General features: G+C 41.4%; 1 protein-coding gene across 2 annotated transcripts in view; it reads right to left on the minus strand.

Annotated features, from left to right (window-relative positions):
* The window catches only part of UBR1 (ubiquitin protein ligase E3 component n-recognin 1), a gene marked incomplete at its 5' end in the record, with an annotated part of 64,260 nt that overhangs the window by 26,873 nt on the left and 19,462 nt on the right, over positions 1 to 17,925 (minus strand). For both annotated transcript variants that reach the window (XM_083505721.1, XM_083505720.1), the window contains 12 exons: positions 5,083 to 5,131; positions 6,588 to 6,690; positions 8,231 to 8,283; positions 9,321 to 9,445; positions 10,867 to 10,930; positions 12,095 to 12,196; positions 12,299 to 12,364; positions 13,371 to 13,481; positions 14,176 to 14,237; positions 15,122 to 15,302; positions 16,598 to 16,726; positions 17,173 to 17,272. In XM_083505721.1, coding sequence (XP_083361847.1) covers positions 5,083 to 5,131; positions 6,588 to 6,690; positions 8,231 to 8,283; positions 9,321 to 9,445; positions 10,867 to 10,930; positions 12,095 to 12,196; positions 12,299 to 12,364; positions 13,371 to 13,481; positions 14,176 to 14,237; positions 15,122 to 15,302; positions 16,598 to 16,726; positions 17,173 to 17,272 — 1,145 coding nt within the window. The remainder of the gene's footprint in view (positions 1 to 5,082; positions 5,132 to 6,587; positions 6,691 to 8,230; positions 8,284 to 9,320; positions 9,446 to 10,866; positions 10,931 to 12,094; positions 12,197 to 12,298; positions 12,365 to 13,370; positions 13,482 to 14,175; positions 14,238 to 15,121; positions 15,303 to 16,597; positions 16,727 to 17,172; positions 17,273 to 17,925) is intronic.

A 17,925-nucleotide genomic window follows, 5' to 3' on the forward strand; every position in this document is an offset into this window, starting at 1 on the left:
ACAGGAAAGAGACTGTGCATTAGACCAGCAGGAGAAGGTGGCTATTATTTTGAGTTCTCTCCCGGAAAGCTGGGATAATTTAGTTTTGTCTCTAGAAGGCATACAGGAGCGTGATTTATCAGTCAGTTACGTTACTGGGCGTTTGATTGAAGAATGGCAGAAGAGGCAAGAAAGGTCGTTGGCTGCAGAGGCTTCTACAGGTGGACGGTTTGGAAGGAGTTCTCATGCCGTGCCAGAGGTGAAGCAGAAGCAGCGGACCGGTGAGGAGTCAGCGTTTGCTGTTAGGCGTTGTTTCCGATGTGGGTCTTCAGCGCATCTAAAACGACAATGTCCGGAGTTGGTCAAGTCTCAGTTGCCGGTGCAGGAGCAGAGACGAGATCAGCAGCAGCAGCAGCGTAAAAAGAAATTCTTCAAACGAAAACAGTCGGCTCAGCTGGTGACCGGCGAGGTCAAGATTGCTGATGTGAAACAAGCGGTCTGGGTGGTCGATTCGGGAGCGTCTCGCCACATCGTGAATTCAGATGAATTGTTTGTTTCCAAGAACTCAGCACAGCGCAGCCAGGTGGCTCTAGCAGACGGAAGTACTTCCGAAGTGATTTCGGGGGGTGCAGTTTTTGTTCCTTGTCTGCGTGAATGCCTGCAAAATGTACTTTGTGTGCCGTCATTAAGGAGCAATCTGATGTCTGTAGATTGTTTGCTAAAAGCTGGGTTTAAAGTGTATTTTGAAGGAGACAGTTGCATTATTAAGAAGGCTGGTGAGATTGGAGGCACTGCTAAGTCAGAGGGAGGCTTGTTTTGGCTTAAAGCAGGATCTCAAGTTGCAGCAGTAGTCAGCAAATCTCAGCCTGCAGTGAATAACAAAGCTATACATGACAACTGTGTGCACTTATTGCATAGGAAAATGGGGCATGCTTGCTGGAAAAGTGTACTAAAAATGTCTGAATTGGCTGATGGGGGTAATTTAAAGAGTTGTAACAAGTACCTTGATTGTAATGTTTGTAAAAAGGTTAAAACCCACAGAGTCTCTTACCCCAGAAGTGACAGAGTTAGTGAGTCACCGCTACAGCTGGTTCACATGGACGTAATTGGTCCATTTGCTGTAAGCAGGGGTGGATCGCGTTTTTCACTAACAATTGTGGATGACGCCACACGTTATTCTTGGGTTTTTCCCATGAAAAATAAGGGTGACGTGTTCACTAAGTTTAAAGGCTGGGTGGCATCTGTGGAAAGATTTCTGTCCATTAAACTCAAAAGGATTCAGACGGACAGAGGTGGCGAATTTATGTCAAATGCCTTTAAAGATTGGTTACAAAAGCGTGGCATTGGGCATAGAAAAACGAACGTTTTTTCTCCAGAGGAGAATGGCGTTGCAGAGCGAAAAAACAGATCTTTACAAGATATGATGTTTGCCATGCTTGATGATGCTGATTTACCCATGTCTTATTGGGGGGAGAGCATGCTCACCGCGTGTTATCTCCAAAATAGGCTCTTTCATCAAACAATAGGTACAACCCCGTACTTTAAATTGTTTCAGAAAAAACCTAAAATTGACCATTTGCATGTGTTTGGATCAAAAGCCTGGGTATTAATTCCGAAACAAATGAGAAAGAAGGGAGATCCTAAGACCAAACAGTTAGTGTTTGTGGGTTACCAGGAGCTGGGAAAAGGTTTCCGCTTTGCTGAAGGGACAAATGGCATTGTGATCTCCAGGAATGCCAGTTTTTGTGAACATAGTGGCTGGGAGAGACTACATGCCAATACTGAGGTTTGGTTTGAACCTTCCCAGGAGCTTCATGACTCTGAAGGTAGACACAGAGAATCAGAGTCTGAGGGGGAGGAAAGTTCAGATAAGAGCTCTCAAGAAAGTGGAGTTAGCCAAAGACCATTTGCTAAGGAACAAAAGAGAGGTCGTAGTTCTGAGGAGGAAAGTGGGTCAGAAGAAAAATTTTCTCCCAGAAGATCTAAAAGACAAAACAAAGGAGTGCCTCCAGTGCGTTTTTCCCCAGATACTGCAAATGTGTTTAGTGTAATTGCAGAACCCAAGAGTTTTCAGGAGGTGTTAAAGTTACCAAAAGAGGAGGCAGAGCGCTGGAAACAGGCAGTGGAGGAAGAGATGTCCTCTCTGAATGAGCACAAGGTTTTTACACCAGTAGCAGCGCCTGAGGGGGCAAAGATTGTAGGCTGCAGGTGGGTGTACAAACTTAAACCTCTGGTGACAGGAGAGTACAAATACAAAGCTCGTTTAGTTGCTCAAGGATATTCTCAGAGGCCTGGAAAAGATTATGACGAGACTTTTTCCCCTACTGCTAAGGGGGACAGTGTAAGGCTGATTTTAACGCTTGGAGCAAAGAGAAAAGTCCTGTTAAGCCATTTTGATATCCAGACTGCATATTTACATGCATCAATATCAGAAGACCTGTATCTAGCCGAACCGCCTGGTTATGAGACAGGTTCCAATAGAGTGTTGAAATTAAACAAAGCTCTATATGGTCTCAAACAGGCTGCAAGATCTTGGAACAAATGTTTCCATGAGGCCTTAGTGTCATTTGGTTTCAAGCAGAGTACAGCTGACAATTGTGTTTATGTACGTGGTACAGGCAGTGATCAAGAGTTTTGTCTGATTTATGTAGATGATGTTTTGTATGCCTGCAAAACAGATAAACAAACTAAAAGGTTTGCCAAGCAATTGTCCAGTAAGTTCAAAGTGAAAGACTTAGGCCCGGTTAGGACATATCTAGGGTTGGAAGTGTGCTGGGCCCAAGATGGCAGCTGCCTAATTAGTCAGCAGAACAAAGTTAAACAACTACTGACTACATACAGGATGCAGGATTGCAAAGGGGCAGCGGTGCCTATGGATCCAGGTTTCATAAAAACACTTCACATAGATGAGAGTCCTGAATTTGAACACCCTGATGTATATCACTCTGTAATTGGAAGTTTATTGTATCTAGCACAGTGGTCCAGACCTGATATTAGCTACGCTGTAGGCATATTAAGTAGATTGGTCTCAAAACCCACACTAAATGCCTGGAAAGGGGTAAAACAAGTTCTGAGATATCTCAAGCAGACAATTGGCTATATGTTACAATTAAATTCTTCCGAGGATGAAATGTTGAGTTGCTACTGTGATAGTGATTGGGGAAATTTGCCGGATAGAAAATCTGTCACAGGACTAGTCATAATGGTCGGTGGAGCTTTAATCAGCTGGCGGTCACGCAAGCAAGACGTTGTAAGTGTGTCATCAACGGAATCAGAGTACGCCGCATTGAGTGAATTGTGCAACGAGGTGATTTATTTCAAGCATTTGTTAGCAGATTTAAATGTAAATTGTGGAGAACCAGTACAAGTTTACATTGATAATCAAGCTTGTATAACCTTAAGTAAAACAGAGGGTTTCAAATCGCGTTCCAAACACATCTCTGTAAAATACCAAAATGTACGTTGCTGTGTACAAGACAATGTAATCACCTGTACTTATGTGTCAAGTGAAGAAAATGTAGCAGATGTGTTAACTAAACCATTGGCAAAGATAAAGAACAAGCGAATGTGCAAGGGTTTAGGTTTGCTGGAAAAATAATCTCCTACATAGGTGTATTTGGAGTTAATTGTTCAGCAGAATCTGTGAGGGGGTGTTCAGTTTCTGTTAATTGGTTCTCGTGGGAAACTTGCAGATTCTAGCTTCACACAATTAACTCCAGCTGGTGTCAATTTACTCTTGGCAGAAAGCCCAGGTCTGCTTGACCTAGAAACTACTCACTCTGATTGGTTAACGACCAGCACTCAACTCTGTTATCAAGGGATTGTTAGCTCAGTTTGGTTTGAGGTGTTGTTAGGAGTTAGAAGTGCTGTGTATGGTTATGAGAGAGAGAGAGAAAGAGAGGATTTATTTTGCTTTTATTTGTATGCAGAAACTCTGCTGGTTTTATTTTTTCCTTTTAATAAATCCTGTAAATAGTTATTCTGAGTCTAGCTGACTAGTCATTACCGCCGCGACTAGCTTCTTCGCTGTGCAGGAAAACTCTGCTACGTTTGGGCTAAAGCCAGTAGGGCTATGCCTGACACTTCAAAGTTCCATGACATACTTGTATGAAATAAAGTCCTGCCATATATACGGCCTCCTGTAAAATGCTCTGGTAGAACTCTCAGCTAACTGCAGCAGATATATGAACATATACTTTGGGTTTAGTATTGCCTTAACTACTCAGAGAACTCTAAGCGGCAATGCTTGGGGACTGAATCTGGGACCTAATGGATGCAAAGCATGTGTTCTAGCACTGAGCAATGCAATTGCTCAGTTAGAAACGTTTACATCTGAACATGCCAACTACAAAGTAACAGCATTTTCCTAAGCACACTGATACTGTTTAACAATTTTATAACACCCTTTTTGGATTCAAAATGTTTTGTACTACTCTAAATCACAGGGCATTTCAGTATAACCTTAGAGTAACTGATTGGCATTCCTGGAAACTTGTATGTTATTATTTAACGTAGCACTACACGTCAGCTCCTCTATGCAAATCACAATATTTGTAAAGAAAAACTACAAGGACCAAGCAATAACTTAAGAGCTGAAGCATGAATAAGTGAAACAAGGTAAACAGAAATGGCTCTGACCCCCATTTGTAGCAGTGGACAAGAGTGCAGGAAGGGTCTCCACCTCCCCCATGCTGGAGTGGGACATTAGTACTGATGGAGAATAGCTATATGCAATCTCACAGCCTAGGGCGCACTGCCAATACCACAGCATCTATAGCAACAGCCAAGCCAATCTTAAGAAGCAGTCCTAACTGTGACAAAAATGGATAGGTGATCCCAACCTCTAAAGCAGATGTAATTAGTTTCTTCATCAAAATAGTAGCACACACAAGTGGCACAAAGTGCAATTAGTTCTCTCAATGGAAGTCACCATATATTGTACATTTGCAAATAAATGACTTGGCAATCAGTAATATGTTTACATTCTCTGATCTTTACGAGGAATTAGGATGAATCATTATGATCAAAGCTGTTTTTATTTTTTAAAAAACACTTCACCATCACTTCCTTGCACTTATTTTGTTCATTGTTCCAACTTTTTACCTTCATCTCTGTTTTCTTGCACTCTTCTTTTCTTTTCCATATGCTCAGCCTGTAAGAAGAGTCAAATTTTTACTCTCAAGATACCAATGAAGTTTTTTGACTGAATGTATAGACAAAGAGCTTAGATTAGATTCCATCAAAAGCAATTAACGATCAAGTACTAGGAATTCTCTGAAGGCACAAAAAGGGGAACCTAGAGAAGAGACACACACACATATCCCTGAAAGCACATACTTGTTAAAAAGGCACTGGGAGTAACGCAATTGCTTGAATAAAGCAATTGCTCCCCTTTCCTTTTTGTATCTATCTATGAGCATAAACTAAATCTTTTTCTTTTCAGTACAGACAGGCATTTAAGCTAACAAAATTAGTGAGATAGTGCAAGGGTGAGGAACTTCTGAGTGTCAGCCTTTTTGCTGAGCGACAGGATGCCAATAGGATTCCAAAAAGATGCTTTACTAAATTTAATCTGACCCTTATCTAGAAAGAAAGAAAAGGGTTTTTAGAAGCATTGTTTCAAAGTTCTGTAAATGTATAATTTTCACCTGTAAAATACCTTATGCTACTATGTAATGAATGAACACATTAGGACACCTGCACTCTAGATAAAGAATATATATGAAGAACATGAAATCTGAGAATCCGTGTGGCACATCAAAGTCAATCTAGACTCAATAAATATGAATTAATCTAAAGCAACAAAATATATACACAATTAGTTATTCCTTGAACAAGAATAATACAGGGGAGAAATAAACAAAAATGAGTAAAAGAGACCCATGAGTCAAGCAGGGTTTTTCTTACCTCCACAACTTATACCCTCATCTTAAAAGACTCAGGGTACAGGCCCATGACATAAATATGCATAAAAATGTATAGTTGCAAATTTAGTCCGGCTTTCGGAGGGGGAAAAACAAATTCTGGGTATCAGGGATCTCTAAGCTATGGGATGCCAACAGGATTTTCTAGGCTCAGTATACTTTATGTGGCTTGAGCCCTCTGCTCCATCCAAAATCTACTAGCAAGAAATGCTGCATATGTACATTAAAACTAAAACAAGTGCCTCTATGCAAACTGACACGGTAGGTGGCTGGGATCTCACCAGCACAGGGCTTTGTAATGTACCCAGATGCCCTACAACCAAAGTAAAAACACAATTTTTAAAAAGGGGGAAAGGACAGGAAACCTGGGTCTGAGACCCGGTATGCAAACGCCTGGTTACTAGGTTAATATTGTTTCTTCAAAAGATATAATCACACTAATAATTGGCTGCTATCCACAGTGGCTTGCAATCTACTATGTATTTTGGAAAGTGGTTTGTATGTCTTCCTGTCCTCTAGGGGTTCAGCACTATGGATAATACTCCAAGGGGCAGGGGCCTCTGAGTACTAGGTGATTTGATCATAAGGGACATAGACAGCTAGGTTTGCGAGAGGCATGCAAGCAACATGGTAACCTCCCCACTTGGTGGGAAGGTTGCGGGTGTCACATCATGATTTCTTTACCTTGCTGCGCTGTGTTTTGGTGTAATGGTAAAAGAATATATTGTACTCTCTGCGGCATTCTTCCTTCAGTTCATAGACTCCATGGCCTGATACGCCTGGTTTCCTTTATTTGAAAAGCATACAAACGATGCAATTATTTTCAGCAAGGCATTAAGGAGAACACAGAGTCATTTCATACACACAACATACAAAGAATCCTGCTGACTCCAACCAAGGGCCTATTCAAAGTGTTGGTGCTGGCCTTTAAAGCCCTAAACGGCCTCGGTCCAGTATACCTAAAGGAGCAGTTCCACCCCCATCGTTCTGCCCAGACACTGAGGTCCAGCGCCGAGGGCCTTCTGCCGGTTCCCTCGCTACGAGAAGCCAAGTTACAGGGAACCAGGCAGAGGGCCTTCTTGGTAGTGGCACCTGCCCTGTGGAATGCCCTCCTACCAGATGTCAAAGAGAAAAACAACTACCAGACTTTTAGAGGACATCTGAAGGCTGCTCTGTTTAGGGAAGCTTTTAATGTTTAATAGACTATTGTATTTTATTGTATTCTGTTGGAAGCCGTCAGAGTGGCTGGGGAAACCCAGCCAGATGGGTGGGGTATAAATAAATTTATTATTATTATTATTATTATTATTATTATTATTATTATTATTATTATTATTATTACATCTCGTTCACCATCCTGCTTCCCACAGTGACTAACTAGATGCCTAAGAGAAATGAGTAAGCAAGAAATGAGGACAACAGCAACCATTACTCAGAGGCATGCTGCCTCTATCCTGAATATCCTCACAATTCAAAGCCACAGGACATGTTAGGAATTTTGAAGGACAAACTGAGTGTGCACAGAACAGCACAGTGGCATCTAGCCAGTTTAATTTAGGGTGTTCCTTTGAACAGGCCACAGAATCCTCTGTAACATGCAAGTTCCTTCCACAGACACACAGTTCTTCGACAAGCTGATTTGTAAAACCCTTCCCTCTCAAGGTAAACAAATATGAAAAACCACTACTGAAACATAGCGAATGCTTTTGGAATCAAATGGATCACTGCTTCAACACAGTTTTCAATTCTTTCTGTAAAACTCTGAAAGCATATATACTTCAAATGTCTGGCTTCTTTATGTGTGGCAAACACATGAGAATGTTCCTCTTCAGCCAGGCATTTGGCTGATTAAAATTCTATGCCTTTCAAATGTGTTTGTGGGAAGAGGACTATTGGGTTTGTTTTTGTTTTAGTACAGTGGTACCGTGGTTCTTGAACTCAATCCATTCTGGAAGTCTGTTCAACTTCCAAAACGTTCACAAACCAAGGCACGGCTTCTGATTGGCTGAATGGCCCCAGAAACAATGCTGACAGCCAAAACACATGTTCGGCTTCTGAAAAACGTTCGCAAACCAGAACACTTACTTCCAGGTTTGCGGCGTTTGGAAGCCGATTTGTTCGTCAACTAAGCCTTTCGGGAACCAAGGTACCACTGTATGCATTTTGTGTTCTCATTTTGTATTTTTCTGTTGTGAACTGTCCTGTGATCTTCGGATGAAGGGCGGTATACAATTTTAATTAATTAATTAATTAATTAATTAATTAATTAATTAATAATATGCTATCACTATGCTTTAACTACTGATTTAAAAGGAAAAATAGCTTACTTGAATATGGCCACTTTGTGGATGACCTTCTCCAAACCAGTCTCATTGTTTTCCTGTTAAAAACATTTGATATGCTAAAGTAGTAAGAACAAACTATATATGGTGAAAAACAGTAAATTAAAAGCAAATCAAGCTGCCTAAGAATCAGTAGCCGATAAACATCTACAGATACCCAGATAAAACTGCATGTAGGCATTTGTCACCATGCTATTAATGCAGCAACAATTCAAATGAGAGCAAGGGCATAGGGAGCTGTGAAGCAGATTGTTATTAAAACAATCAGATTTTTCAAAATTGAAATGTTATTATGAAGGCCACTGTCTCTTTGCAAATAGTTAAAATATAATCATGTACTTTTAAACTGATTTATCCAAAATGACATGGACACATGGAGCTCCTAAAGGTAAAGGGGTAAAGGGACCCCTGACCATTAGGTCTAGTCGTGACCGACTCTGGGGTTGCAGCTCTCATCTCGCTTTAATGGCCGAGGGAGCCGGCGTACGGCTTCCGGGTCATGTGGCCAGCATGACTAAGCTGCTTCTGGCGAACCAGAGCAGTGCATAGAAACGCCGTTTACCTTCGCGCCGGAGCAGTACCTATTTATCTACTTGCACTTTGATGTGCTTTCGAACTGCTAGGTTGGCAGGAGCAGGGACCGAGCAACGGGAGCTCACCCCGTCGCGGGGATTCGAACCACCAACCTTCTGATCGGCAAGTCCTAGGCTCTGTGGTTTAACCCACAGCGCCACCCGCGTCCCTCATGGAGCTCCTAGTGTACGTGGTTTTTTGCAATCACAGCAATACTGAAGTTCTGTGTATAGAATGGTGTGTTTTGTTTTTTGCATGCCTGCACACCCACCCACACAAGCAAAAGAGAAAGAGTGCTACAAGGAGTCTGGATTGTCTCAGAAAAGGATATTAAACATTTCTGCTGAAAGAGGAACACAAGATAGAGGAAACATCAAGTACAGGAGGAACTTGAGCTGTGTTTCAATGATAATTTTATCATATACGCCCCTGAAGAGTTCTGTGGTAAAGCAATCTGTGAACCTTTCTAGATTAATAGAAATCAACGGAAGAAATCACTCACATCCTTGGGCAAAGATTTTGCGATAGCACTGTGAGCCATTGGTTCAATGCAAAGCAGATGAATAATTTCTCGCATAGTAACGTCATCTTTTGTCACATTACTGACTCCTGGCACATATCTTTCCCCTGGAAGCAAAAAGAGGAAGAAAGTAATCTCACATATATACAGTGGAATACATTTTCATGCATGCAAGAGATCATACTGTTATGATGATGGTTCCTAGACTAAAAATTCCTTGAAAGCGGCATGGAGCGCTGCAAGGGGATGCATGGGCAGGGCTGAATATATAGTAGGTTAGATAAAGAGGCCGAGAATAGTAAAGTGAGGTTACAGTCATACAAAATCTGAGGGCTCCTACACATACATACACACACACACACATACATACATATGTGTGTGCGCGCACACCCTCCCACCCACCCACCAACCTTCTCTCCATCCAAGCAAGCAAAATATATCATCACAGTTCAAGAACACATTTCAGCAAGGAAAAGCACTTGGGAGGAGCGAAGAGAAGCAGAGCCAATGATAATGATATGGAGAGAAGCCGGAGGATAAGACAAAGATGCCTGGAAGCATTTGCTCCATGGGCTGGAGGTTCCCCACCCCTGTTCTATGTCCTATCCCATGGGTGGGGAACTGGATCTAGCCAGTAGGACAGATCGTTTTCTCCACGAACCCTCATGGGCCAAATCACCTTTTTCACATATGGAGTCTTCAAAAGCCCCTTTCAAAGCACAGCCTATCCCTTAGCTTGGTGATGAGCCAGCTGTTTTTATTTTGGTTTGGGTTTTTTTTGTTTTTTTGCATTTTTTCAGTCTTCTCTCTATTTCCTGTTACTTCTAATGGTCCCATGGTGAATTTTCCTTCCATTCCTTCTTGATTTTGCTCTAGTTTCGGAAGGATAACTGCCTTCTGTCCAAGCTAGTTTTGAAACCCCAGCACTGGATCAGTATTAAAAAATGTATTACCCAAAAAGGCATTTAGTACAGTGCACCCCACCTAACCACAATCGTAGCTGTACACATGATTTTCAGTTTTTATTGAAAGAAAATACTTTTCATTCACTATACAAATGCTCTGTCTGCCATTGTCTTCCATCAGCCACTTCCAGAAGCCCATGTATACAGTATTCACATGTACTGTTTAAAGAAGTGCAGTGCTGCCACAACCATCAACAGCCACTGGAAACCCAACTTTTCACAATGGCATGTGCAGACTATTCAATGAGCTGCCTATGCATACATCACAGCTAGGCTATTCCTTGGAGATACATAACCACACTGAATAGCTGAAGGTAAATCTACATATGTTTGCAAAGGAAATGAACCTTTTTAAGGGCCTAAAGAACCAGCTGATGGTGGAAGAAGGGGAAAAAGGGACAACATTAAAAGGTAGCTCATAATTAACCCAGATTAGATATGCCACCTAACACACTTGTGTTAAGTGTGATGGTTTCAGATATTAACGTTTCCATTACTGGAGAACCTATTACATATTCTAAACAACCTCCATCTTTTCTATAAAAAAAAACAATTTTCCTTACCCACCACGTAGATAAGAACTTGAAGCATCTCTTCTATTAATGTGTTACACTGCTTATTCAAATCCTGTAATATTTCAAGAAAGCACAAATGAAGTTCTTGGAAAATGTAATTATGTGAAATAGTGAAGCCTGAGGTTTTCTGAAGCACTCGAAAGCATATTAAGCTGACTCAAAGCTTTATGAACAGAAAAATAACTGGAAAAATAGAGGGTGGAATCTAGTTGGTGCCCTTGAATTCACAGAAGGGCTTTTGATACCGCACATGTCTCTGAAAACAGGAAAAGTGGGGAGGCTATTTTTGCCAATTCCTGCTTCCCACAGCAGCCCCAACCGCCACCCAAAAATCAGCTCCAGAGTGTTAGGTAAACATGGAAGCAGCAGGGAAGCAGTAGAAAGGGCAAACTGCCAACCATCCCTTTCCTGTTTGTGAATGCATCGTGTAATGAATATAGGAGTTGCTCGTGCATAAGTTGCCGCCACTCCTGGCTATGTTGCCTTGTTAAACCTTTTCTGTCTGGACAGCCCTTCACTTCGTGGCTGCCTCAGTCGATAGCAGAATCCGTCAGTGGGCGTTTCTTAAACCTTTTCCAGCATAAAAGCTGTTTGACCCCAAGTCTCCTCCTACTCTCCCTGCGCGGAAGTCTTCTGCGCAGGGAGGGTGTGGGTAGCGGAGGACCCGTGCTCTCCTCGCTGGTCTCCGGCAAGGAGTCCTGGAGCCCCCTCGCCGATTCCCCCATCTGCCCCCCCTTTATCCCTGGTGTTACGCTGATTTCCTTCCCCAGCTGATGAGCCGCCTCTCTCCCTGCTGGGCCCTTCTCCAGCATCGCTTGAGAGCCTTGCCTCCGCCTCTAGCTCCGATGTCAGTTCCCTGACACATCGGCTGGGTCGAAGGTCCTTACATGACCACAAGGGCAGCAACTGGATTCCACCCAGTATTTAAAAGTTCCCCCACCAGAACTCATGTCAGAAAATTAAGCCTACACACTGGGTGGAAATAATCTAAAGAAAAGAATCAAAGAGAAGGGAAGGGAAGGGATAAGTTCTATTTTTAAGTTGTAAAGCTGCAATAATTTATGGTATAGAAAGTCTATGTGATTTAAGAAAGTCTCTTCAGTGGAAATTACTGTTTTTAGCAAAATATTGCAATTTCATTGAAGGAGATAGAAACAGTGGGTTTCCACATGCTTATGATTTCAATGGTGAAAATTAACAGCACAGAGCTCTGTACCTGGTCTTTGGTTGGCACAATTCTCTTAAAGGCATCAAGCAGTTCATATCGTTGGAGTACAAGCAAGAGGAAACTGTTTGGATCCATAAGTGATGCCCCAATCTATCAGAGATATATACATTCAATAGCATTAGAGAATAGAGAATATAGGCAACACACAACACGCTGTTACTATAAGGCCAAAGAAATTGCAAACATACTCACCTGAAGGAAAATTATATCCTTATCATACATTTCTTCTCGACATTTAACATCCTGATAATAAAACATCTGAAAGGAAATAAAACCTTTTAAAACGTATATAGAGTGATATGATAGCCAACGTGATATGATAGCCATGTTCAAATATATAAAAGGATGTCATATAGAGGAGGGAGAAAGGTTGTTTTCTGCTGCTCCAGAGAAGCGGACACGGAGCAATGGATCCAAACTACAAGAAAGAAGATTCTACCTAAACATTAGGAAGAACTTCCTGACAGTAAGAGCTGTTCGACAGTGGAATTTGCTGCCAAGGAATGTGGTGGAGTCTCCTTCTTTGGAGGTCTTTAAGTAGAGGCTTGACAACCATATGTCAGGAGTGCTCTGATGGTGTTTACTGCTTGGCAGGGGGTTGGACTCGATGGCCCTTGTGGTCCATTCCAACTGTATGATTCTATGATTCTAGAGCTTCATATACAAAGCTGTCCTCTTTGGCATAGGCATTCAATTCAGCAAAACACTACTCCTTCCTCCCCTTAACTTTGCTATAAAAAGTTTTCAGCTAGCACATTTCGGATACTGGCAATATCCCCTAAAACTGCATATGATAAAACCTCTTGGCTACAATCCAGAGAAAGACCAGCAGAAGGTGGCCAAAAGGTGACTCCCTTCTCCAACTCCTCACTGAAAGAAGCTTAAGAAGATTTTCTTAATTTTAGGAGATCCCTTATTTCCTCTAGAATTATAGCCCCCACCATTCAGGATCATTTCTGTCTTGTACTTTAGGGACAGACAACTATAATATCTACAGTATTATTGATCAGATTTTTATCCTGTCCTTCCTCCAAGGAACTCAAAACAGCACACATAATCCCCTGCTTGTATTCTCAAAACAACTCTATTAAGAGTTGGTGACTGGCCCAAGGTACCTAATGTACCCTTTCTACCTACTGAATAAGCCCTGGAGTAAGTTTTTGTCCACTAATTTGCTTGCAATACTTATACTGGCAACTTAGCCTCTGTGGGATATATAGCACTACATGCGAGAATATATTTGTAGTGAAATTTGGTTTGGTACCTGGCTTATCAGAGACAGCCCATTCCTTCTCCACATTTCGGCAGCAACCTGAGCAACCAATACTAGACAACGCAAAGGATATTCCACCAACATCTGCACCTGGAATTCTTCCTAAAGGTTTTTTTTAAAAAATTGATTGTGTTAAAACAACCGGCATTTGCATAAGGAAATCAATTGCTACAGATAAGTTAGTAAAAAAGCGGGGCGGGGTTTTCTCTGCTATCGTTAAAAGAAAAATACAACAAAAGGTTAGAGGCAGAATTAAATTGCACTTTATTATGCTAGGCTCTAACACTGTACTGTGTGGTTTCAGCCAAGTCAAGTCAGTATTCATTCAGTGTTCAGCCACTACAGCCTTCCTTAAGCAAGATGACTAATGATTCCATATTGTCAATTATTGATGGGAAACAGCATCAATCTTTTTTTGCAGAATAATTAGTTATATTTAGCAGCCAATAACTACCTACAACAGGGTACTGCAGTTTAAGATCTCCTGCCATTAAGAGCTTATTTGTATCCTTTATTAGCTCTCTGCTACATTTATATCCCACCTTCTTTCTATGGAACTCAAGACGCCGTACCTGGTTCTTCCCCTTCCCATTTTATCCTCAGAATAGCTTTTTGAGGCAAGTTAGGTTTAGAGGGAATGGCTGGCTAAAGCTCACTTAGTGATCTTCGTCACTGGGTAGGGAACTGAGCCTGGAATTGGATCAGGGAGACCCAACAAGTTAACCACTAGACCCCAATGACTCTCATAACTGGCTGAACTTTCAAATATTATTGAGTATCCAGTGGAGATACTTACAGATGTTATGAATTCTTGGAGTCTGGAGATTACATCTGTTTTGCTCAACTGTATGTGCAGACCTAGGAAATACATTAACAGTAATGTTTGTATCAATTTGTAAGTTACAAGATGCATTTGTATGCTTGTTGTCTAAATACAGGCTTATACAGTGGTACCTTGGGTTACATACGCTTCAAGTTACATACGCTTCAGGTTACAGACTCCGCTAACCCATAAATAATGCTTCAGGTTAAGAACTTTGCTTCAGGATAAGAACAGAAATCGTGCTCTGGTGGCGCTGCGGCAGCAGGAGGCCCCACTAGCTAAAGTGGTGCTTCAGGTTAAGAACAGTTTCAGGTTAAGAACAGACCTCCGGAACGAATTAAGTACTTAACCCGAGGTACCACTGTAATTAAGCTCTCTCCTCACTAACTATGATCTGTGGCCAAGAACCAACATTGGCCAGATAGCTTAATCACAAGCCATGTTTCAGAGAGCATGCAAAGTCCAACTTTGGCTTAGCTCAGTGAAGTGTGGGAGAAAATGGACTCAGGAGGAACTAAGCAGCTGCAAGATCCTCTCTGGGAGCCCGCACATTTTCACAGTCCAGGTAAGTAATAGTTTGGCTTACTATGCCACATGCACCAAGCCGTAATAAATTTATACATGCTGTGAAGAGATACTTTCTGCTCTCTGCTGTATTAGAAGCCAGTCACCCAAACAAACTGACTGGCAAGTAGATTCAGAACAGCAAAATAATTTTTTCCTTTACAAGAACAGGAATTCAAAATGGTGTTATGAGCTTAGATTGTAAAGATGATTTGAAAAATTCACGCAGGAGAGATCTTACAGTAGCTATTGTTATCCATGATAGTTAAAAACAACCTCCAGGTTCAGAATGCTTCTCAAAATGTGAGCAGGAACTGACTGCAATTCTAACAAGATGCAAGCACAGGACACTCACCAGCAAGCATCCTGGACAACGGTAGATGTATGCTGACAGGATCTGCAGACACCCTGAAGCGCTTGCTTTCCAAAGTATGGCCACATAAATGAATCACTGTCTTGTCCCATGAATAATTACTTGCACCACATCTCAATACTGTTGCATGGCATTCCTTGTAAGCCGTCAACAACAGTGCTTCCTAGAATGGACAATATTTTTATAATTATATTTAAATATACAGCCTTATTTTTTCTACTTCAATTTAACTGTGCTAAAAAAAATCCTGCTGTCTCATTTCTATGTTTTAATACAGGTCCTGCATTTTATTTTTGATCAGCGGCAATGGAATTGTGCATTGCTATATGTTTAAAATAAACCTAATTCCTAAGAAATTTGATTACTAATCATCCTGTGAGAATATGGATTGTTCAGTTGCATCTCTTAGGAACAACTTTCTAGTCATTTTTTCTGTCACAATTCTGGTCAACCACACGTAAATATAAAAACAGAACTGTCTTTTCCAGATGACTTTCAGATACTTTGCTGCTTAACTATATGTTTTCAACTCCATAGCTTTATGAATGATCTGCATCTCCAGAAGCCACTTTTCAGCTTTCTATATAGAGGATTGTGAAAATAAGTAGGAGACTTTCAAAACAGATTTTGAAACAACAAGCTTAGCAAAGATTCAGATCATCAGCCAAATCCAGAATCTGTATCTTCTCACTATTCAGTGTTGTTTATCATATACAGCGGGCCCAGAACTTATGCTCACTTTACATATGCAATTGCAACGTTACAAGGGGTGGGGTTGGTGGTTGGTAGGTAAATAAATAAATGAACGGGGGAAACCCGCCATTTCCTGCCCCCCATTTATTATTCCCTCCCCTGCACACCCAGTGGGTTTTCCATGCTTACCAGCCTCTGGGATGCTCCCAGAGCCACCTTCCCAATGTCCGGCAAGCAAGGTGGCGCCTTCCTTGCCAGCCTCTGGAAATGAGATGTGAGGGCTCTGGAAGCATCCCAGAGGCTGGTATGGAAAGTCCGCCTCGCATACCGGGCCTCCTATGACCTTTCCAGAGCCTGGTAAACAACCCTCCACCTTGCAGGAGGGCAGTTCCAGGGGTTCCTGACTCTGTGCGATTTTGCAGACCCCCCAGAACCAAACCCTTGTGTATGGGGATGGGCCAACTGTATCACGTCCAGCTTCAATTAGGAGGGAAATATTCTTTCTTTCTCTTTTTTGCTAAATACAAATACTTCCACAGATCCTTCCGAGTAAATATCAATTGAAATTATCATAGCAAAATTTTGCTATGTGAACTTTTAAGCGTTCAAGGTAAAAAAGATTCATGGGTTAAAGTTGAAGCACCAGGCTTGTCAAGGTCATGGGGAGTGGTATGCTCACAAGGGACCTCCAAAGATTTGACTTTGCTCCATAAACAAGTATTTGTTTCTACAGATAATGCTGCACTTTTATTGAAACAGGCTTACGTCGCAGGCGCACCACTCCTGAAACATCAGGAGAATAATCTTCAGTTGCATCTGGATGACAATGGCTGCTTCCCAATCTGGATCCACCTCAATGTGCTGGCCAACTTGCCTTTTTATTTCCTCCATGCCCTGCAATGATATCCCCGCCCCAAACAGTATGTGACTAAACTGAAGCTTGTATCAGACAGATGTTCAAACCATGATTCTAAGCAAACAGAAGTAAGCGCCAACTAAAACAAGGCCATTTATATTTCTACAGTCTGGATAATTAATTAATAAGGTTTATTTACTGCTTAATCAACAGGAAAACTCTAAGCAGTTATGGTGTATGTTTTAATAGCATCCCAAATTATATACATATGTAATTGTGCTTGTAAAATCCAGAGCTCTGCTGAATAAAGTTAATTCATACTCACCTGAAACTGATTTTCTTTAAAACATCTGAGAAGAATGATTATGAATCATATTAGGACAGCACATTGATATTGTTTTGGGCATATGGGCAGGTTCATAATACAGTAGCCATATATATGTAGCAAATAGCAAATTAGAGATGTATATATTATATACTGTACCTGCATGCAAATAAGAATCTTCAGGAAAGAACGGAACCCTTCCAAAAACTGTTCTCGCAGTTTGTCTGTCCACACTGTAGGCTTACTGATTAAAATATACCTGTTGCAAAAAAAGTTGAATTTCAGAAGTCTTTTCCAGACAAAGCAGGCTTTAAATTGGGGTATGGGGCTGGAATCGTATGTGGCTGGGAAAGATTTTGAAACTCCTTTGAGGAAATACCCACTGGTGCAGCAATAAAATGGCTAACACACTTGCAAAGCTAAGCAGGGTCCAGGATGAATTCAAACTGGATGGGGGACTGTGCGCTGAGATTCCTGCGTTGTAGGGGGTTGGACTAGATGACCCTCGGGATCCCTTCCAACTCTAGAATTTCTATGATTTCTCTCTCTTGGAAATAGTGACAGCCTGGCTGAAATGTGGAAGAACAAGCTGACCTTGATCACTGATATCCTCTTGCACAACTGTGTCTGCACTAGGTCTACCCAGAAAAGGGTGACATAAAACACAACACAAGAGAGAGATTGTTTTTTTAATAGATATTGATCAGTTTGTGACATATAGTAAGGAAGTATGCCCTGATGGTGGTAATGACAGACACATAAATAATTATTCTCCACTGCCAGTGAATTGTGCCAGTAATTGGTTCTAGAATGACAAAATGGCCAATCTAATTTCTGACCATGATTCTAAATTTCGGTTGAGACACTGAATAGCGGGCTACGTCTGACCAGGCAATGCTTCATTTATATTCA

The sequence above is a fragment of the Podarcis liolepis genome, assembly GCF_965112155.1.
Source record: "Podarcis liolepis genome assembly, chromosome: 1".
Lineage (NCBI taxonomy): Eukaryota > Metazoa > Chordata > Lepidosauria > Squamata > Lacertidae > Podarcis > Podarcis liolepis.